At 37.1% G+C, this 23,322-nt stretch overlaps 1 protein-coding gene across 3 annotated transcripts in view; it reads right to left on the bottom strand.

Moving 5' to 3' along the window:
- RTN3 (reticulon 3) overlaps positions 1–23,322 on the bottom strand; it is a 59,594-nt gene that overhangs the window by 32,672 nt on the left and 3,600 nt on the right. For 2 of the 3 annotated variants that reach the window (XM_043452282.1, XM_043452283.1), the window contains exon 2: positions 7,440–7,496. The exons of the other annotated variant lie outside the window; for it this stretch is intronic. In XM_043452282.1, the coding sequence (XP_043308217.1) occupies positions 7,440–7,496 (57 nt within the window). The remainder of the gene's footprint in view (positions 1–7,439; positions 7,497–23,322) is intronic. 3 annotated transcript variants of the gene reach the window in all.

Here is a 23,322-nt window from a genome sequence, read left to right as displayed (position 1 = left end):
TAAAGCATGAAGAAGGTTATAATAAAGATTGGATAATCTGGGGAAGTGTTTATTCCTGTTCCTTTGGTATTTAGTAGAACTATTCAGCAGAAACAATGTAATTCATGTAAAACATATTACGAAGTACTGATACACTCTCATCTGTAGGTGGAACGATTTAGAACACATCCCTTTTATAAAACCACTGGTAAGAGCCTGACTATCTGAAAAGGAAAACAAGTGACGAGAGTTTTTTTTTTTTTTTCCCCAAGAGATACAGCGGACCCCCCAGCCTAAAAATCAGGCTAGAAGTACTCCATTCTATCCACAGGGAAGGTGGGCCCCAGGTAGAGAGGGCCTGAATATTTTAAAGGATACTGAAAACATTGGTCTGTTCCAAAATCTCTTGTACCAACTTGTCAACTGAAAACTGAACGGTGTACACTGGTTTCCTTTATTAAGAAGAGTGAACTCCAGAAAATCTTTTAAAACAGAAAATACCTCCCTAAAAGCTATACATTAATTAGGTCTTATCAGTTTTTAATATCACAGTAGCCACTGATTTACCACCCTGTTTTCCAACTCTCCAACCTAGGAAGTTTTTTACTGGAGAAAAGATCAGAACAACTGTCCCAAGTGCAAGCACCATCGTTCTCATACACTGCTGTATCTTTGCAGCTGGAACAAAGTAGGTCTAAACAAAGAGTTCCACATGAATGAATCAAAGATTCGGCTTGCTCAGGTGAGCCCCAAGGAGGCCTCAGGACAGAAGTGCCTTCCTTGAGTGTGAATGAGTCATTGGGAAGATGTGAGAGAGAAAAACTTTTGGGATTACTTTTACTCAACTTATGTTTCATTTGAGAAGCTGAATAATAATTAGACAAAAGCAAAATTATGACTTTATTTTATTCAAAATCATTTTATAAAGATGAAAAGAAATACTTAAATATCCTACTGCAAGAAACAAAATTCTACTATTACAAAAAAGTGTTTCCAAATGCCAGATAAAGTTCCTATATCTTAAAACACTACTGAAATCTGATGTAACAGGATCTCTGACCTTTAGCACAGTGTAACCATAATCTGGGGGAAAAGTCTTTGTAAATTGAGAATAAAATTGTTGAAGTTTGGTGGTACAAATTGTACCCATGAGATAGAAGTAAGCTATAATTCATATTTAATTCTAATGCAGTAAACATGGCTTTGCATCTATCATTGTACAGTATGGATACACAGCAAGATTGGTTAAGGATAAATGAAGCTCACCACTGCAGGTTAAAAAGCTTAAAGACCTGAAATTTAAAGAACTATGGACTACATTAATATCAGAATATCCACAATCTGAGCTATGTATTATTATCAAATTTACTGATAAATGTTTCTACCAGGAGACATTTAATGAACTAAATCTGGAATAAGGTAAAACTGGGACCCCCTCCCTTCAAACGAATGGAATCTTGAACAAAACTGACTCCACCTCTCACAGGGAATGCTCAGCTTATATGTTTTATGGAGATTGAGATTTCAGATGATTTAGACTTGTCATTTTACAGACACAAGTGGACAGAATGAATTAGTAATAATTCATTGTTAATTACTGAGTGCCACTATCATGTGCCTGACACTGTTTTAGAATCTAGATTAAAAGCCAGTGAACACAGAAAAAATTCTTGCTTTTGTGGAGCTTACAATACAGAGTGGGAGATAGAAAAGAAGCAGAGTCAACAGATAAAATGATGATGATGATGATGGATTTGATGAAATGAAAAAGAAAGCAACTGATACTGGATGCTAATGAAAGAATGCACACAGTATTAGAAACAAAAAAAGTATGGTAGGGAGCTTCTTGGTGGTCCAGTGGTTCAGACTCGATGCTTTCTCTGCCAGTAAGACCCGGTTGACAAACTAAGATCTCACAAGCCATGTAGTGCGGCCACACATACACACAAAAAGGATGGTAGAAATATTCTATGCTTTGTCAGGACACAAAATTCTCAGTTTTCTAAGCCTTGTTTCTTTTCTAACTTCCTTGAACTCTTAATACTCCAGAAGTTAGAATTAGGTACATAATAATCTGAGGTAAAAACTAGATTAGGTTAGAAATCTTATTCTCAGAATACTAAGTTCTGTACTGAATGCCGTTAACTTCTTGACAGACTTCATTTTACTGAAGATTCTTTAATATGACATAACTATTATATACACAAAAATAGCTTTATCATGTTCCCTAATGATAATTTTGTGACAATACTTGGAGCAGACAGTGTTTTCTGGGGGGACAGGCTTAGGGGCTAAACAGAGTATGATGCTGCATTCTTTCCTCAGTAATTAGGAGAGTAATTCCTCAGCTAATAGCATCTATTAGCTATTAGCTCTACATATTAGCTCTCATGACAGTCAATCAAGCTTCCCCACATGTAGCAAAGTAAGTTAGCCTTTTTGCTATAATTTTAATAATTATCTTACTTAGAATTTCAGCAAATGGAAAGAAGTTCATTTGGCTAGTTGAAATTCTAACAAACTTGAACAGAGCTGATTTGTATCAAGACATGGAAAAAACCGGTCTGGAAGTAAAGTGCTTACAATGGTAAGAAAACATTAAATAAAACAAAGACCAGAATCTAATAGGTCTTTAGAAACTAAGCTCCACTGGCAAAGATGCTTTCAATTAGTCAGCATGACACTTAACAGTCATTACTCAGAAGTCTCCATTTATGTATATTATCTTAAATAAGATTAGGAAATTAAGTTGGCGGCCATACTCTAAATTTCCAGACCACGCCCAAACCCCAAATTCCTATTAAAAGTTGCAAAATCCTTTCATCACACGTACTAATGGTGTGTGGCCTTGTCAAGTTGCTTAATACCATCTGAAAATTGGGATACTAAAGCACCTAACTTAAGAACTGCTATGAGGATTAAATTGAGTTAATATATTAACTCAAAATTTTGATTGGAATAAGGCAAAAGCTCCATTTGACTAGAGAATCTTGCGTGGAAATTGAAAAAGTTTTCCCTCTTCTATATATAGAGTGTTATGTCTCACAGAACAAGATGTGGTTAAGGCGCTAAGTCATGTCTGACTCTTGCAATCCCATGGACTCTTGCCCGCCAGGCTCTTCTGTCCATGGGATTCTCCAGGCAAGAATGCTGGAATGGGCTGCCATTTTCTCCTCCAGGGGATCTTCCAGACCCAGGGATCAAACCAGAGTCTCCTGCACTGCAGTTGTATTCTTTACTGCTGAGCCATCAGGGAAGCCCAATCACAGGATGAAGAAACAACTTTTAACTGAATACTGTGTATATGTCAAGTGAATACTTTGAATTGAAAAAGCCTCTTCATATACCGTTTACTCTATCCTTCAAAATATCTTCTCTTATTCTCCAAACTGTCTTTTAGAAAAGGGTTTAGTACTTTTTTATTCAAGTGTTTTGTAACTTAATAATGAAAACACAATATGATCTAGAAACAGATAAGCAATAATGAATGTTGTATACTCCACTTCTTCCTTAGAAGAGTGAATAACTTGAGATTATGCTACAGATACCATTTGGTTACTATCCAGCCTCAGGAAAGTCATTACTTTTAGTTGGTAACATAGAAAAAGCATACACATGAGTGAACAAAGGGTGCCAGCCTGTAGTAAGCCACTGAGTTACGTTTTCACATACATACTATGCTTATTCATACACAGGAGGCTTGAAATATTCAGGTATAGGTTTTCCTACACTTGAATTTTCTCACATTCGCAAAACAAGAGGGAAAGACAAATTATCGTGCAAAACAGTATCAGCAATTTTCAGCCAAAGCTTCAAAATAGGAAGTTAGCCAGCAGACACTTTGCAGCCAAGCTAGATCCTAAACAAAAAGTCTATTTTGTACAAAGAAAAATGTTTTGCTTTTGTTGGAAAAAAAAAAAAAAAGGCTGTAACTGGCAATTTTTTTTCCCTCAATGCTTGCCCCAAAGTTCAGTGTTTAACTTCCTATTCCAGATGCCTACTGCATTACACCAATTATAGGCAAATATTCACTACTGCAAATGTGCTTCCAATTCTGGGTGGTGGATAGATCCTCCTTATAATCTTATTTTCACCCACTTTTCTTCCAATGTTTTCTACAGAAAATTGTAGTATTTTTCAGCCTCCACTTTTATCAAAGATTTCAAAAGGAGAAACCAAATTTGATTTTGTGTCTGATGGAGGGTGTACATCCCCCAGGTGATACTAAATTACATCACTGACAGCAATAATATGGTTAAAATGGTCATTTCTGCCTCTTGTGTTCTCATGATGTTAACATGACATCCTAAAAAACCTGTAAACCTTAAAATACCACTAATACATCATCTTTACTGGAGGTAATGGTTATATACATGGACTTCAGAGTCCTAGGTGTGTCATTTACTCACTGTGTGACCTTGAGCAAGTTACTTCACCATTTAAGACCCCAATTTCCTCAATTAGTAAAAGAAGCACTACCTTTCCTCCATAAAATTGGTTGTGAGGATTAAATGAGACAAAAAAGTACTAACCACAGTAAAAGCTCAAAACAAACAAACAAAAAACAACCCACCCCAAATGACCACATAAACTACATCTATACCTCTGTTAATATCCTTATTTAACAGTATAGGAAAACATTAAAATTTACTCCCCTATTTTGAAATGCTCCAGGATTAAGTTGAAATTTAACTCTGCTTGATGAATTAAAAAAGGAATCAATAAGCAAAAGATTGGAAAGGACCTCCTCAGGAATACAACTTATTTAGAAAGAAGTGATTATTCTCGACATTCTCAACACAAATCTATTAGTTTTCAAAGAGCTTAACTTGTTAGCTTAAGTAGTTGTATACTTCAAAGTAGTACAACTTAATAAAGACTACATAATTTCCTTTTGAAAGATTTAATTGCCCTTTCTTCTCAGTCCAAGTTAACGACAACTTTGGGAATTCCCTGGTGGTCCAGTGGACGGAACTCAGCACTTTCACTGCTATGGGTCCAGGTTCAACCCCTGGTCTGGGAATCAAGATCCCATGAGTTTAGCAGCATGATCAAAAAACAGAAAAAGGCAAGTTTTAGTACATGCCTCTCCTTGAAGTCCAATAATGATAAATATATATTTCAATATTAAAAATGTCATTCTTAAGTATGAAAATGTCATTTTTAATTACTGCTACATATTGCTTAATAGGGCTTGAAAAGAAAGAGTGAAAGTGAAAGCCGCTCAGTTGTGTCCAACTCTTTGTGACCCCAGGGACTGTAGCCTGCTAGGCTCCTCTGTCCATGGAATTCTCCAGGCAAGAATACTGGAGTGGGTGGTCATTTCCTTCTCCAGGGGATCTTCCCAACCCAGGGATCGAACCCAGGTCTCCGGCATTGCAAGCGGATTCTTTACCAGCTGAGCCACCAGGGAAGCCCTAATATGGCTTGGATATATATAAGCAAGGCACAATTCTCCAAGGCTAAATGGCTGAGGGATATGGAAGCCAGAGACAGATTAACTGGGTTAGTGCCAGTTATGGACTCAAAGGTACCTGCTGGCGACAGTCACTCTGAAAGGCCTGCATGCAGCTGGGTGGAACTGGTTCTAGCTATTCTCTCCAGGGGGTTTAATCCAGTTAACTAAGTACACCAACAACTTCCTTTCCCTTGCTTTTATTAAGGCAGACTAGAAGCTACCAGTCTTGGCCACCCTAGAACACACCTAATCACTTGCCAAAGAGCGCCCTCAAAAAATCAGCTGATCTCTAGACCTGCCAATGAAGTAGAGCACCAATGGGGCTGCTTTTCCATTATGTCTTTTTTGCAGGAGAAAATGCTAGTAATAGAGGCTAGATTGGAACACCTTCAGGGATATGACATTTTAAACTGCTTTTTTACAATACAATACCCTTTAACAATAACATACCCTGAATCTGCACTGGTCAAAATAACTATAAAAGGAAGAATGACAAATCTATTTTTTTAAACAAGCTCTCATAGTCACTGTGAAACTGAAACCTACTTGAACTTGTGTTTTAACTAGAAAAATCCCTTTTATTTACCTCTGATTTGAGTGTGCATGTAGTTGCTCCTAATATGGATTAAAGTAATATTTTAAAACTACGACATATCTTCTCAACATTCTATGTATTAGGCATGTTGTGATTAGGTGGTACTGTCACACTATTTAGGCTATCAATTATTTCCTTTCTATACGAAAAAAGTGACTATGAAGAAAGTATCTTAAAAGATCTGAAATACTTTGAGAAAATATAATTATTTGTTTTATTTACACTATATTTTTAACTGACACCTTCCAGAATAGAATACATGTAATATCTCTTTGCCTAAATTATTAAATTTCTCATGAGGAAAAAAATACCCTTAAAAATATAAATCTGGATGGGTTCTAGATGTTGAGGATCAATTTGTGTCTATTTATTTCCTAACATTCACAAACTATCTATCTTTAAATATAAACAAGTTAATTTCAAAGGTCATGATTTGACCCAGAAGATATTCAAATTCACACAGTGAGGCACACTGTAAAAGAGTTGGGGACTCTAATGCTATCAGTCTGAATTGAATGCAATAAACTGTATATCATGTTTCCCAAGAAGCAGATCAGACTCTGAAAAAAACTTTTACTACGTTTATTTTATCCCATTAGGTTTTTTATTCTTACAAGGTGAAAGTCTAACAAACCAGCATACTGACTTTCATTCCAGCTAGGACAATAAACTCTTTGAACAAGGCTTCTTAGACCTATCTAGTGAGTTTAATTATCTTTTTTAAAATAACGATTTTCCGTTGACCTATCCCCGAGGTGGAGAACAAGAGCACAACTGAAACAGCACGAAGCAGACTCTCCTCCACGCAGCTGTCAGCTCTGACTCCCTTCTTCACTGGTTGACGGAGTGAAAACAAACCCCCCAAAACACCATAAGTTAATCTCCAGGAAAACAAGCCTGGCTTGCCAAAAATTCAACTGACTTGTTCAGTGTTCTAGGCAATTTGGAACTGGCCTAGCTTTTGGGACTAATCTCAGATAAGTCCATACTAAAGTATTCTAGCTAGGATGGTATATTAGTTCAGTGGAAGCACACTTTTATATAGCTTTCCCAAATCCACTACTTCTCCAAAGAAGTTAGATAACTGCAAATCAACGGGTTGAATGCATTCTGGAGAAAGTGTGTTTTCTGAACTGCAGTTCTTTCTACTTCAAGTTCTGTGGGCAAGTTTTTAATTTTAAAATACTCAAAGTTACACCTAAAGCTTATGCTATGTTAAAGGGTCCACCCAGCCTCATTCTATTTTACTGAGCTTTATGAGAAAGTCATTAGGAGTTGCTAACTTGTATTTAGTTTTTATTTTAGGGAGTTTGGGGGCAACAGAAAACTCATGCCTCATTTCCCCAGTTACAGCCTCTTTCTCAACATTTTTCTTTCATTAATGCACACAAAAAATGACAGACTTGCCTTGTGAGGTCGAAAATAGAGATACAGGCTGAGAGGAAGAGGAAGAAACAAAGGAATCTGAAAGAAAATATACAGCGTGAGAATTTGACAACCTCACATAGGAATTTGAACTTTTTTTTTTTTTTAATTTGGCAAAGCATCGTAATTTCATTGGGTTTAAGGAAGAGGGGAAAACCCAAATCTATATTTCCAATTACTGTTTTCACTCACCTGGCAGCAAAACCTTATTTCATTTTCAAAATGCATTTCTAAAAGTTAATCAATTCAGTTTCTTCTGTCAGATATTCTCACCCACAAAGGAAGAAAAGAGGAACCCCTAGAATTTTTAAATAATCTCAAGAAAGATAATGCTCCCCTGCAACTTCATGTGGGAAAGAAAAGATAGGTATCTGAGTACTAACTGGTTTTGCTTAAAACCACTTTTAACTTCATTTTGAGGAGTCAGCCATGAATATAAGCATTTAAACATATATAGTTGGCAAATATGTAAAACTGACCCTGAATACCGAAAAAAAAAAAAAAAAAAAAATTTAAATCACAGTTAATCCACTGGGAAAAACCAACATAAGAAATCTCCTATGTCTAAAATTGGGACTTATATTTCTCTAAATTTGGCAACATATATCAAAATTTTAAATGCATAGACTTCCCCTACCAACCCCTGAGCATATTCTTTAACTTGGTAAATATATCTGCATACACATACAAAGACATGTACATCAGTGAGGATAGCCGTAACAGCGCTGATTATAAACACCAGAAATAATCTAAATGACCATCGATAAAAGCCTAGTTAAATAGTAACCTCCAGATAATGGAATACTTGCTGCTACAAAAAACAATGAGGTACAGCTATGTACGTTGATATATTTAATTGAAAAGCAAAGTACTGACGTGCATACATTGTGCTTCCATTTGTTAACTGGCAACAAAAGGAACTTTGAGGTCTAGGGCAGGAGGGAGATTTGCTTTTCATTACAACCTTTGGCCTTAAAAAAAAATTAAATGAAGAATATAAATTGCCTTCAGTAAAAATGGAAAAAAAATTAATAAAACAGCATGTGAAAAACAAAACCCTGAAAAAGTACCCCTAAGTATACTGATCTTTACTTAACTCCTTTTTTTCTTGTAATTATAAAAAGGTTTTCACAAATATCAGAAATATACTTAAAATGAGAAGATTGCTTTAAAGGACTGGGCCATTGCAATATCTGTAAATACTAATCTAAATGGAACACAGGGAATATAGCCTATATTTTATAGGAACTACAAATGGAGTTTAACCTTTAAAAATTGTGAATCATTGTATTGAACATCTGTAATTTACATAATATTGTACATGAACTATACTTCAATTAAAAAAAAAAAAACTATTCAGTTGACAGATACAGAGCATGTTAACACCAAGGCAGAATTTAGTGGACAAGAGGCAGTAATTTGGTAACTCAAGACCAGAATTTAAAAATTCACTGTTTTTTAATTATCTTAAAATGAAGCATCACATTTACTCCTATCACTGAAAAACAGTACTCTTTTCTTTCTTAAAACAAACATTTCTATTTAATATTTCCAAATAGGTTAATGTCGATATGCAATTATCTTCAACATTAAATCTCTGCCAAATGAATAAACCTGAAAATCTAAATGCTAAGTAAGCCCGATGCTAAAAAAGATCCCATGAACCTACCTGTTCATTTCCACCTGACACCCTCCTAATGGAAAATTTCAACACACAAATTTTTATGCAACAGCATCTATTCTGATACAGGACACAGATAACCAGAAGTAGTTTGCAACAATATTGCAAGAGCTCTTCTAACTTACAAAACCATATTGTATTCATATGCCATATTGATGCAGGCAACTGCACCCAAAAAAGGTGATCTTAATTCACAAATACTAATAATTAAATCAAATATTACCTACCAGTAACTAGGTCTAGGCACTGTAACAGTGCAGAGATGATGGTTGTGCCCACAAGCAACTGAAAAAGACAAACCAGTAAAGCTGTTTGCATTATGGGAAGAATGCATACAGTAGAGGCAGAAGAGATGATGTTCATCAGGTGAACAAGACAAGGGAAGGCAGTCTGGAGAGAAGGAACATCTGGCCAGATTCCAAATAGCTTTAAATATCATACAATGAAATTTGAATTATATCATATGATGTGTAATGCGGAATCAGTGAAGGTAAGGGATTGACAATATCCCATGTGTTTTAAAGAACTCTGGCAGCAGGGTAAAGTGAAAATGAAAGTTGCTCAGTTGTGTCAGACTCTGCGATCCCATGGACTTCTCCAGGCCAAAATACTGGAGTGGGTAGCCTTTCCCTTCTCCATGGGATCTTCCCAACCCAGGGATTGAACCCAGGTCTCCCACATTGCAGACAGATTCTTTGCCAGCTGAGCCATAAGGGAAGACCAAGAATACCGGAGTGGGTAGCCTATCCCTTCTCCAGGGGATCTTCCCCACCCAGGAATTGAACTGGGGTCTCCTGCATTGCAGGCAGATTCTTTACCAACTGAGCTATCAGGGGTAAAGTATGGATTTAATTGAAAAGTTCCTGCATAATCTTGGCAAGACATGAGGGCTTAAACTAAGGCAGTGAGGATGGGAATGCAGGGATGGACATGACAGGAAAGAATGGACAGGATTTTGAATCACTGGATGTTGGAGACTGGAGAAGCAAAAGTCAAAGGACTGAAGAACTACATGAAATGTGGCTTGCTAGGGTATGAGGAGGAATTCTTTGTATTAATTTCCACTAAGAAATAAGCTGTCTAAGGCATATCTATGACAAAGTTTTATCCTTGAAAAGCTATGACAAACCTAGACAGCATATTAAAAAGCAGAGACATTACTTTCCCAACAAAGATCTGTATAGTCAAAATTAAGGTTTTTCCAGTAGTCATGTATGGATGTGAGAGTTGGACCATAAAGAAAGTTGAGCACTGAAGAACTGATGCTTTTGAACTGTGGTGTTGGAGAAGACTCTTGAGAGTCCCTTGGACTGCAAGGAGATCAAACCAGTCAGTCCTAAAGGAAATTCATCTTGAATATTCATGAAGGACGGATGCTGAAGCTGAAGCTCCAATACTTTGGCCACCTGATGTGAAGAGCGGACTCATTTGAAAAGACCCTGATGCTGGGAAAGACTGAAGGCAGGAGGCGAAGGGGATGACAAAAGTTGAGAAGGTTGGATGGTATCATCAATTCAGTGGACGTGAGTTTGAGCAAGCTCTGGGAGATGGTAAAGGATGAGAAGCCTGGAGTGCTGCAGTCCATGGGGTTGCAAAGAGTCAGACACAACTGAGCAACTGAACAACAACAACAAAGGCATATCTTATATAGTCAAAAACCAAAAGCTATGGTTTTTCTAGTAGTCATGTACAGATGTGAGAGTTGGTCCATAAAGAAGGCTAAGTGCCGAAGAATTGATGCATCTGAATTGTGGTGCTGGAGACGACTCTTTAGAGTCCCTTGTACTGCAAGGAGATCAAACCAGTCAATCCTAAAAGAAATCCAACCTGATTATGCATAGGAAGGACTGATGTTGAAACTCCAATACTCTGGCCACTAGATGCACAGAGCTGACTCACTGGAAAAGACCTTGATGCTGGGAAAGATTGAAGACAAAAGGAAAAGGGGGCAGCAGAGGATGAGATGGTTAGATAGCATCACAATTCAATGGACATGACTTTGAGCAAACTCTGGGAGGTAGTGGAAGACAGGAGCCTGGCACGCTACACAGTCCATGGTGTTGCAGAGAGTCAGATATGACTTAGCAACTGAACAACAATAAGGAATATCTAAGTGGAAACTGTTTACCAATATGAACAGACTCAGGAGACAGGTAAGGGTTACAGGTAAATATCTAGGAGCTAACACCGGGGTGAGAAGTGACACCACTGGGGTGAATGAATTTGTCCAGGGAGAATCAAAGAGGTGTTAACAATGGAATCTTGAGATACACAACCAATATTTACAGAGACTCAAAAAAGAATCACTAGTGAAGGAGATAGAAAGGAGTCAATGTGGGGGAAAATGTTTTGTCACCTGAAGAAAGCTTTAGAGAATGATTAACAGAGTTAAAAGCCAAGGAGTGGTGAAGACTTTGAAACGGGTCACTGAACTTAAGTAATCAAGTAATTCAGCACTGATGACTCTATGGTTAGAGGGAGGAGGGGGCCAACCACTGAAAACAGGAGTGAACCTAAGTTTAAAAACACTGAAAGCAAGTGTGCAGAGTATGGATGATAAAGAGAAGGGACTGAAAACTGGGCTGCAGTGGGAGGGAGAGGCAGAGTTGAGAGAGAGATTTTTTAGGAATAGAAATGACAAGTGTATTTATATAGAGAATGGTGCAAGTAGAAGGAAAAAGGCTGAATATGAAAAAGAAGCAATATTTGCAGGAAAAAAGTCCAGGAAGTTGCTAGAAGATAACGGATAAAAGACCACAAGTGGACCTGATGAAACCTAATTTCAATATGTAATCATATTTATAAGTAAAAGAATAAATCTGTGCCTATATGTAGTTATAAGACTGTTCATCACAAACATTAAGGGAATTTAATAAAAGTTACTAGGGACTGCTTAAATAGTTTTTAATATATCCATACAATGGGATATTACTCATTAAAAATTGTACTGTTGGGAGGGGGGATTGGGATGGGGAATACATGTAAATCCATGGCTGATTCCTGTCAATATATGACAAAAACCACTACAATACTGTAAAGTAATTAGCCTCCAACTAATAAAAATAAATGAAAAAAAAAATCGTACTGTTGATGAGAATTTATTCATACTAAATGATGCTGATAATACAATGAATAAAAAAGAGCATTATAAAAGTAATTTAAATAATGTGACCCCATTTCGGTAAAAAATACAAATTCATTCAAGAAGAAAAATGGATAATGATATTTACTCTCTGAGCAGAGGGATTATGAGTTTTTTTCTTGCTTTGAGTTTTTTAATATGAGGAACATGTATTATTTCAAGAGATTATTGTTACAAAATGAAAGGTATATGCTACCCATTGATTTTTTTTTTTTTATTAGTTGGAGGCTAATTACTTCACAACATTTCAGTGGGTTTTGTTATACATTGATATGAATCAGCCATAGATTTACACGTATTCCCCATACCCATTGGTTTTTCATTTTCCTTATATTTTTGTTTACTAAATTTTCTATTATGAACATACATTTTTCTTATAATTCCTAACACATACCTGTGCTTCCCACCTACATGAAATGGATTAGTTACCTTAGAGGGAGAAAAAGGACACCTTAAATAGGATCTCTAGCAGGTCTCTCAATGAAACCGTTTAGTGGATAATCTTACTAGTCTTTACACCACTGGATTTTCAACTTTCATAATACTTTAAGCTTTAACAAACTGTCAAAACTACAACAAACAAACAACAAAAAAACCCTTCTCTTTGAAAACAGAGCTACATTTCACTTGCTGAGTCCCAAGTGTCTATGATAGACACTGAATTAAGTATTTATATACATATCAAATCAAATCCTTAACAAAAACTGAAGCTTATAAATGTCAGAATCAAGATTTAAACCTGAATGTTTTTTGAAAGCCAATGCTTCTTCTCTATCTGCCTACCAGAGAGATCACTTGTCTCTTTTGCTGGTCTGTAATGTAATGTATGTGGTCATGTATGGATGTCAGAGTTGGACTGTGAAGAAAGCTGAGTGCCGAAGAATTGATGCTTTTGAACTGTGATTTTGGAGAAGACTCTTGAGAATCCCTTGGACTGCAAGGAGATCCAACCAGTCCATCCTAAAGGAGATCAGTCTTGGGTGTTCATTGGAAGGACTGATGCTGAAGCTGAAACTCCAGTACTTTGGCCACCTCATGCGAAGAGTGGACTCATTGGAAAAGACCCTGATGCTGGGAGGGATTGGGGGCAGGAGGAGAAGGGGACGACAGAGGATGAGATGGCTGGATGGCATCACCGACTCGATGGGCATGAGTTTGAGTAAACTCAGGGAGTTGGTGATGGACAGGGAGGCCTGGTGTGCTGTGATTCATGGGGTCGCAAAGAGTCGGACACGACTGAGCGACTGAACTGAACTGAATGTATGCGGTACTTATCTGAAAATTTACTAATCAAGTTTATGTATACATATTTTTGTGGTGGTTATACTTATGACATTCAGTTTATTAATTACATATGAACTCAGAATCAAATTATACAAAGTAATACACTTAACATTTAGAAATACTAAGTAATACACTTCAATTATACAAAGTAATACACTTAACATTTAGAAATACTGCTTTGTTTCCATTAACATTTCATGAATTAATTTTATTTAACTTTTCACATATATCTTCTGCATACATGTGCATCTTTATCATGATAGGGTTCTTTCTGAGTAAATGATTTTGAGTAAATAATTTTAAGTAATGAGAAAAGTTGAGCAATAGACTTTTCCAGAGCCCCGATCCTCTCTTTCATCTGTTTATATATTTTCAAGCTCTATGATTATTTTATTATTTACTGAATCTTATTTCTCATGGGTTAGTTATATAAACTAAGGATTTAGTGTCACTGGTTCAAAATTTTTATAGATTATACTTCATTTAAAGTTATTTTAGGGACTTTCCTGGCAGTCCAGTGGTTAAGCCTCTGTGCTTCCACTGAAGGGGCTTAAGATCACTGGTTAGGGAACTAGGATCCCACATACCATGAAGTGTGGCCAAAATAAAGTAACAATATGATAAGGTTATTTTTAAAATTGGTTATAATATTCCTTGTGCTGTATGATATATCCGTGTGGCTTATTTATTTTATTCATAGTAGTTTGTACCTCTTCATCTACTCCTACATGTTGCCCCACCCCTTTCCCTTTCCTGACTGGTAACCACTAGATTGTTCTCTGAGTCTGTTTTGTTATATTCAATTTTGTTAGATTCCATATACAAGTGATAACATACAGTATTCGTCTTTGTCGGATTTATTTCTTCTTTTGTTCTCTTCCCTTGTGATTTGATGACTCTCTTTAATGTTGTTTGGATTACTTTTTCTTTCCTTTTTTTGGGCTGCACCTCACGGCTTGCAGGATCTTAGTTCTCCAACTAGAGTTTGAACCCAGGCCCTCAGCAGTGAAAGCCCAGAGTCCTAACTGTTGGACTGCCAGGGAATTCCCTCCTTTCTCTTTTGGGTGTGTATCTATTACAGATTTTTGGTTTGCAGTTATATATGTGATTATATATGTGATTATTTTAGGTTGCTGATCTCTTAATTTCAAGCAAATCTTAACAACCCTGCATTTATACTCCCCTACTCTCTCAAGTTTATGTTTTTTTTTAGTATATGTGCTGCCGAAGCGAGCACTCAAGTTTATGTTTTAAAACTCCGTCGAATGAAGAAGATAAGATCCTGTCCCCATACCTCTTAACCTTTCCCTCCAGCATCACACTGAGTAGGTAAGCAGTGGAAAAATAGGGAGGAAAAATAGGAAAAAGGCACACTAGTGGAGGTTTCCAAATTCTTATCAAGCCTGTGTTAGATGGGTTGCTGGGGGAGAGAGAAAGACAGAAAAAGCTTTGGATCGGATGTGAGAGTCAACTTTTGATTTAGATCGGGGGTAAATACACTAATAAACCTGATTGTTTGAATTTTCTAAACTGCAGTAAAAACAGTTTCAATGAATTACTTATTTTGGTGGTATCCATCCTTTAACACCAGCAGAATACAGACTGCACTGTTAGAGAAATAAGTTATTCTGGGAACAACTTTGTAGAATGACTTCTATAGCGCCAAAGCTTTTTCCTTGTGCTAGTTTCCACAGATTATTAAAGCTTCTTCTAGAACATAAAGAAAAATGAAGTGTTTGAAATTTTATCTAAAATTAGTATAATGAAAATGAGAAATTAATCAGTTCTTTCAAACATCTTTTCTATTCTAATTTTAAAACAAATTATTTTTGGACTTCTCCGGTCGTGAAGTGGTAAGAATCCACCTGCCAATGCAGGGGACATGGGTTCGATACCTGGTTCAGGAAGATTCCACATGCTGCAGAACAACTGTCCATGCACCACAACTACCGAGATGGCGCCTGTGCTCCCCAACAAGAGGAGCCACTGCAATGAGAAGCCGATACACCTCAACGAAGCGCAGCCCCCGCCTGCCTCAACTAGAGAAAGCCCTTGTGCAGAAATCAAGACCCAGCACAGCCAAAAATAAGTAAGTTTTATCATTTAGCTACCTTTTTTGCTTTATAACTGAGTCCCCCCCACCCACACAAAAGGCATTCTTTCCACTCTTTCTCGTGACCACAGTTCTTCTAAATTTTTTCATTGAGGGGTAACTGCTTTACAGAATTTTGTTTTCTGTCAAACATCAGTATCAATCAGCCATAGTTGTACATATGTCCCCTCCCTCTTGAACCTCCCTTCCATTTTCCTCCCCATCCCACCCCCCCAGGTCGATACAGAGCCCCTGTTTGAGTCCCCTGAGACAAATTCCCATTGACTACCTATTTTACATATGGTAATGTAAGTTTCCGTGTTACTCTCTTCATATATTGTAGTTTTGATTTGCATTTCTCTAATAATGAGCGATGTTGAACATCTTTTCATGTGCTTGTTAGCCATCTGTACATCTTCTTTGGAGAAATGTCTGTTTAGGTCTTTTCTCCACTTTTTGATTAGGTTGTTTGTTTTTCTGGTAGTGAGTTGTATGAACTGCTTGTATATTTTGGGAATTAATCGTTTGTCAGTTGTTTCATTTGCTATTATTTTCTCCCATTCTAAGGTTTGTCTTTTCACCTTGTTTATAGTTTCCTTTGCTGTGTAAAAGCTTTTAAATTTAATTAGGTCCCACTTGTTTACTTTTGTTTTTATTTCCATTACTCTAGGAGGTGGGTCCTAGAGGATCTTGCTTTATGTCATCGAGTGTTTTGCCTATGTTTTCCTCTAAGAGTTTTATAGTTTCTGGTCTTACATTTAGGTTTTTAATCCATTTTGAGCTTATCTTTGTGTATGGTGTTAGAAAGTGTTGATGTAGCTATTTAGTTTTCCCAGTACTACTAATTGAAGAGGTTATCTTTGCCCCATTGTATTATTCTTGCCTCCTCTGTCAAAAATAAGGCACCCACAGGTGCATGGGTTTATTTCTGGGCTTTCTATCTTGTTCCATTGGTCTATATTTCTGTTTTTGTGCCAGTACCATACTGTCTTGATGACTGTAGCTTTGCAGCACAATCTGAAGTCAGGAAGGTTGATTCCTCCAGCTCCATTCTTCTTTCTCAGGACTGTTTTGGCTATTTGGGGTCTTTTGTGTTTCCATATGAACTGTGAAATTTTTTGTTCTAGTTCTGGGAAAAATGCCATTGGTGATTTGATAGGGATAGCAGTGAATTTGTAGATTGCATTTGGCAGTACAGTCATTTTCACAATATTGATTCTTCCTAGCCAGGAACATGGAATATCTCTCCATCTGTTTATGTCGTCTTTGATTTCTTTCATCAGTGTCTTATAATTTTCTGTATACAGGTCCTTTGTCTCCTTAGGTAGGTTTATTCCTAGATATTTTATCCTTTTTGTTGCAATGGTGAATGGGACTGATTCCTTAATTTCTGTTTCTGATTTTTCATTGTCAGTATATAGGAATGTAAGTGATTTCTGTGTATTCACTTTGCACCCTGCAACTTTGCTAAGTTCACTGATTAGCTCTAGTAATTTTCCGATAGTATCTTTAGGGTTTTCTATGTACAGTATCATGTCATCTGCAAACAGTGAGAGCTCTATTTCTTCTTTTCCAATCTGGATTCCTTTTATTTCTTTTTCTTCTCTGATTGCTGTAGCTAGGACTTCCAAAACTATGTTGAATAATAGTGGTGAGTGGACACCCTTGTTTTGTTCCTGATCTTAGGGGGAATCCTCTCAGCTTTCAACACTGAGAATAACGTTTGCTGTGGGCTTACCATATATGGCCTTTACTATGTTGAGTAAGGTTCCTTCTATGCCCATTTTTTGTAAGAGTTTTAATCATAAATGTGTGCTAAATTTTGTCAAAAGCTTTTTCTGCATCTATTTAGAGTATCACATGGCTTTTATCTTTCAATTTGTTACTATGGTGTGTCACACTGACTGATTTGCATATATTGAAGAATCCCTGCATCCCTGGAATAAACCCAACTTGATCATGGTGTATGAGCTTTTTAATGTGTTGTTGAATTCTGTTTGCTAGAATTTTGTTGAGGATTTTTGCATCTATGTTCATCAGTGATATTGGCCTGTGGTTTTATTTTTTTGTGTTATCTTTGTCTGGTTTTTCATGACCACAGTTCTTGATGGCAACTCAGGATCTCAGTAAAAACTGCTAAACTGAGCCAGTTACTGTCCTCTCCCCCATCAGAGCTCCAGGAACAGGCAGACTGTTTTTCTCCCCAAATTTTATGCCATTTTTTCCTTTTTGTGCTCACTAGACCTCCACTGCATTACTCGTACCTACTTGCCTCTCCCAAAACAATCTCCATTTCATGATTAAAGCTTTCTCTTATTAAAAAATTATTTTAGAAAATTTTATATTTACAGAAAAGATTGTTGCTTTTATTCAGCACTGTTTCTGCTATAGTTAACATGTTATATTAGTATTGTGGTATTGATAAATTTGTCACAATTAATGAACTAATATTGATACATTACTAATAACTAAAGCCCATTCTTCCCTGAGATTTCAATAACTTTTCCCTAATGCCCGCTCCCTGTTCTAAGATCCCATCCAGGAAACCACATCACATTTTGTCATCATGTCTCTTTAGCCTCCTTTGGACTATGACAATTTCTCAGGTTTTCTTTACTTCGATGATCTTGAAAATTTTGAGAAGGACTGCTCAAGTAGTTCACAGAATGTCCCTCAATTTGGGCTTGTCTGATGTTCTCATTGTTAGACTGGAGTTATGAGTTTTAGGGAGGATTACCACTGAGGGGTAACCCTTCACTGAGGTGAAGGGCTGTCTTGTCATACCATATCAAGGTACATACTATTAATATGACTTATCAGTGATGATGTTAACCTTGATCCCCTGGCCGAGGTAGAGTTTGCCAAGTTTCTCCATGGTAGTACTTTTCCCCACCCTTCTATACTGTACCCTCTGGAGGCAAGTTACTAAGCATTTCCCCCACTTAAGGCATGGGAGAGAATCTACATAAACTGGCAGGCTAATTTTTAATAATTTTAATTTACTAGAGCTAACATTACTGTAAAAATAGACCAATTAACAATGCTTTGGCCCTCTGGAACCAATAAACCAAATAAGATCTAATATCCATTCAACTTATTTGCTATTGGAAACAAATTCCAACTGGACTGGAAGCACCTTATGGCTAAGGATCATCTTACATGTCCCTGTATCTTTCATAAGGCACAGAATATGATGGTCAGCATACAGTAGAAGACACAGGATATGGAGGCTTGAACATTATAGAGCCTTAGCAAGAGTTTAAATTGTTATTTCAGAAACAGACTTTGAGTCTGGACATTAGCCCTACTAATGTAGTAGTTATGCATTTCACTCTAGGAGAAGTGAAGATGCTCACTCTGTTGTAACACTAAAGAGCTGGAAAGCTTTCTCTGTACATATGTAGAGTAAATGCATATGCAATCTAAGAGGAAAAATAAGCAGAACTCTTCTTGCAAAGGAAACAAAATTAGAAAGTCTGACAAACAAAATGAAGCATAAAAATAGTAAATTGGTTACAAATGTTTTAATAACCCAACTTCTAAGTAGTGCTATATTTACTGTTGTTAAGAATATTTTACTCTTCTGCAAATAATGTTTAAAACATATTAAATAAAAATCTCAGATTCTGTTAGAAGATAGAAATCAGACTTATTTTAACACATTTTAAAATTCTGCCACATCATACTAGCTTACTATTGAGTACTTAATAGAAGTGAATCTCTAATACACCAAAATGTGGCATTCAAGTGGTTATAATTTTCTGGATTTAAAGCCATTAGTGGAAAATACTAGAGTCCAGAAGTAAGTAGTAAAAGAAGACAATCTTAAACATACACTATATTTGGATATAGTATTATGCACTTATATGAAAAGTCTCTCCTCAGCACCGAAATGAATATATCAATTTCCATATGCAGAAGGTTTTGCAAAGTTAACAATCTGATTTTCAAAAACAAAATTTTCTTAACCTGAGGTTTATGAGTAGTTTTATAGTAGTTCTGTGAAAGTTCATGCAATACTTCATGTATGCATTATTTTCCTGGGAGTAGAGGTTCTCCATCTACTCATCCATTCCATAATGATAAAGTCTTTGCTCTCATTAAAAAATACGACGGCCTGCTTTGTGCCAGGTTCTGACAGGCATCAGAGATAGAGCAGTGAATAAAACAGCAAAAATCTCCACTCTGATGAAACTTCTATTTTGTGGCAGACAAACAATATACAAAATAAATAAGTCAAATACTGTAAGACAGATTATGACAAGTCATAAGAAAAATAAAGCAGGAAAAGCCTATAAGGTGTTTTTCTCTTATGCAATTTTGATAAGGTAGCCAGGCAAAGATCTAAGGGAGGTGAGAAAGTGAAGAGCTGTGAGAATGTATGAGGGAAGAGCATTTTAGGCACTGCTCCTAAGTCACTTCAGTCGTGTCCGACTCTGTGCGACCCCATCCCTGGGATTCTCCAAGCAAGAACACTGGAGTGGGTTGCCATTTCCTTCTCTAATGCATAAAAGTGAAAAGTGAAAGTGAAGTCACTCAGTCATGTCTGACTCTTCGAGACCCCATGGACTGCAGCCTACCAGGCTCCTCCATCCATGGGATTTTCCAGGCAAGAGTACTGGAGTGGGGTGCCACTGCCTTCTCCGATTTTAGGCACAGTGAACAGCAAATAAGACACTGAGAGAGGTATTCCTAGTGTGAAAAATAACAAGATCAGTGTGGCTAAAGCTAGGTGAGCAAGGGGGGCAGGCCGGGGCCAGATATTAGAGGGCTGCGTAAGCTGTTTAATGACTTCAGCATTTAATCTGAGTGTGATCAGAAGTGACTAGAGCATATGCCAATGAGTGAAATGATCTGACTTACATTTTTCACAGACTCACACCAGCTGCTGTGTGGAGAAAAGACTGAAGAGAGTCAAGAGAGAAAGTCTGGAGATCAGTTAGGAGGCAACTGCAGTAATTTAGGAGAGCTACGGACAATAGCCTGGACCAGGGTAGTAGTGATGGAGCTTGGGAAAACTGGTAGTCACTGTAGAATCAATAAGATTTGCTGATTGCTACGTAAAGGAAAGAGAGGAACCGAGGGCATTTAAAATGAGGAAGACAGACTTCTCTGGCAGTCCACTGGTTAAGACTCCATGCTTCTAACGAAGGGAGTATGGGTTCAATCCCTGGTCAGGGAGCCAAGATCCCGCACTCCTCACAGTGAGGTTAAAAAATAAATAAAATGAGAAAGAGAAGTAACCACTGGATTTAATAACATGGAAAATAACTGGTGTATCTGATGAGCGAAGTTTCTGTAGAAAAGTGGAGTAAAAAGCCACCTGGCTTAGAAACCATGGGATCAGAAGTGAAGATTTCTAAGTTAACTGAACTTGGTTAACCAATAACTGAATTTAAGAGGGTGACAGAACTATTTTTATCACATGTTGTTTCAAATTTGAAAGACAGGCAGTGTATGTATTTGAAAGAACTGAGTTGGATCCTTAATCCTTGTTTTATCCTATCTTTAACTTCATAGCCACAATGCTTGATGTATGCTTAAATATTTGTTGAATTAAGGTAATGTATTGACACAAATTAAACCATAAAGCGATACACAAGTGTAAGACATAAATCAAGTATTTCTGCCTTTTATGTAAAATGAAGACAATGCCCACTGTTGAAATGCTTTCAGGTGGCTCCGTATTAGTTTTGCTAAAAATGTTTTTCAGAATACCTTTCAATATATCTTCAAAGGCAAACTGCCAGTGAAGAAGAAGTCAGAGAGCTCCTGCCTCCACCACCACGCCCCCACCCCCAGGTTATGATGATGTGCTTATGAGGAAAACTGAACCAATAGACTGGAAAAAACAGATAAGAATATTTCTTTGAAATTTAAAGAGACCATCACAAGAGGAAGCTAACTGTTAACAATTACCCACCCCATCACAAAATGTAAAACAGAAACACACATCCTATCCAGTATTTAAAGGGATTTTCTGCAGGAGTTCCCCAGTGGTCCACTGGTTAAGATTTGGTGCTTTCACTGCCATGGCATGAGTTCAGTCACTGGGTTGAGGAACTAAGATTCATGCAAGTGGTGGAGCACAACCAAAAAAAGAAAAGTAAGAAACAAGGGGATTTTCTCTGAAATTTCAGTATTACAGAGTAACATGTCCTATTCTAGTAACAGATGTTACTAGTCACAGATATGTAGTAAAACACTGCAATGATGCAATCATAAGCAATACTGATTACAGCTAAATTTACTTAATATACATGCGAGCGTGCTAAGTCGCTTCAGTTGTGTTCGACTCTTTGCAACCCCATAGACTGTAGCCTGTCAGGCTCCTCTGTCCACCAGATTCTCCAGGCAAGAATACTGGAGTAGGTTGCCGTTCTCTTCTCCAGCGGATCTTCCCCACCCAGCGATAGAACCAGCACCTCTTAAGTGCCCTACATTGGCAGGTGGGTTCTTTACCACTAGTGCCACCTGGGGACTTCCCTCTGGCTTAGAGGGTAAAGAATCCATTACCTGCAACGTGAGAGACCTAGGTTCAATCTCTGGGTTGGGAAGATCCCCTGGAGGAGGGCATGACAACCCACTCCAGCATTCTTGCTGAGAATCCCATGGATGGAGGAGCCTGGCAGGCTACGGTCCATGGGGCTGCAAAGAGTCCGAACTGAACCGACACTATTGAGTGACTAAGCACAACACAGCACAGTGCCACCTGGGAAGCCCATTTAGTGTACATACTTTATAAAAAACACCTGTAACATCCCCAACCATCCAAAATAATTCTAGAAGAGCTGTTACAAATAAACGGGATAAAACTTCAGTCAGTCTCCTGTGCAACTCCTGAATGACTTAAATTATATGAACGTAATATCAACTTGGTAATTTTCATCTAAAAAGTTATACTACAAAATTTACATTTATTTCGTAAGTCTGTACAGTTAAGGAGGCAGTTATAAATTCATCATTAACAATAAAGTTGGACACAGACTATAAGGTATGTACATACAACAAATACACATAGTTAATCATTTATTTGGAGTTCTGTTCAGATTTACAAAAACAGTAGTTCTAGGTTTATGGCTATTCTAAACAGAAGTGCCCTTCTACAGAACAATGTCTTGGCTCACACAAAACTGGAAAACTGAATGTTCCCTCTGCCCTTCAATGACACGTCACCAATTCCTTCACTACCAAGCTTCATTTTACAGATGCTTATAAACTGCACAGGATTAAACAGGTGACTACTGGATCAGTAAGGATATATAATTTCCTCACCACAGAAAACAGTTGGACACGAATGAGGGACTGGATAACACCACCACCACAGAATACAATAAAAGCGATAATATTAGTTTCATTTTGTTTACAGACCATCTCTAAAATAATAAAAATAAAAACACCGATGCTTTTACCAGCTACTACATAAACAATTCCTTAGAGATTTCAATTTAAGGAAGGTGTAAGTGTTAAATATATGTGGACTGGTTTGTTTGATCAGAGTGGTTAAATTATTTGTGAATCTGACTCTAAAAGAAAACAGCATTAAAAGATATCTTCTGTTCCCGGGGAATAAAAATCATTCAAATCAACAAGCATTTGTGAACCATACTACATGACCATTCTTGCCCTTTCCTGTCCTCTTGCTTCCCCTGACAGGAGTTTTATA

This window comes from Cervus canadensis, chromosome 29 (assembly GCF_019320065.1).
Source record: "Cervus canadensis isolate Bull #8, Minnesota chromosome 29, ASM1932006v1, whole genome shotgun sequence".
NCBI lineage: Eukaryota > Metazoa > Chordata > Mammalia > Artiodactyla > Cervidae > Cervus > Cervus canadensis.
Note: the sequence above shows the minus strand (reverse complement) of the source record. Positions and strands in the feature narration are given on the sequence as shown.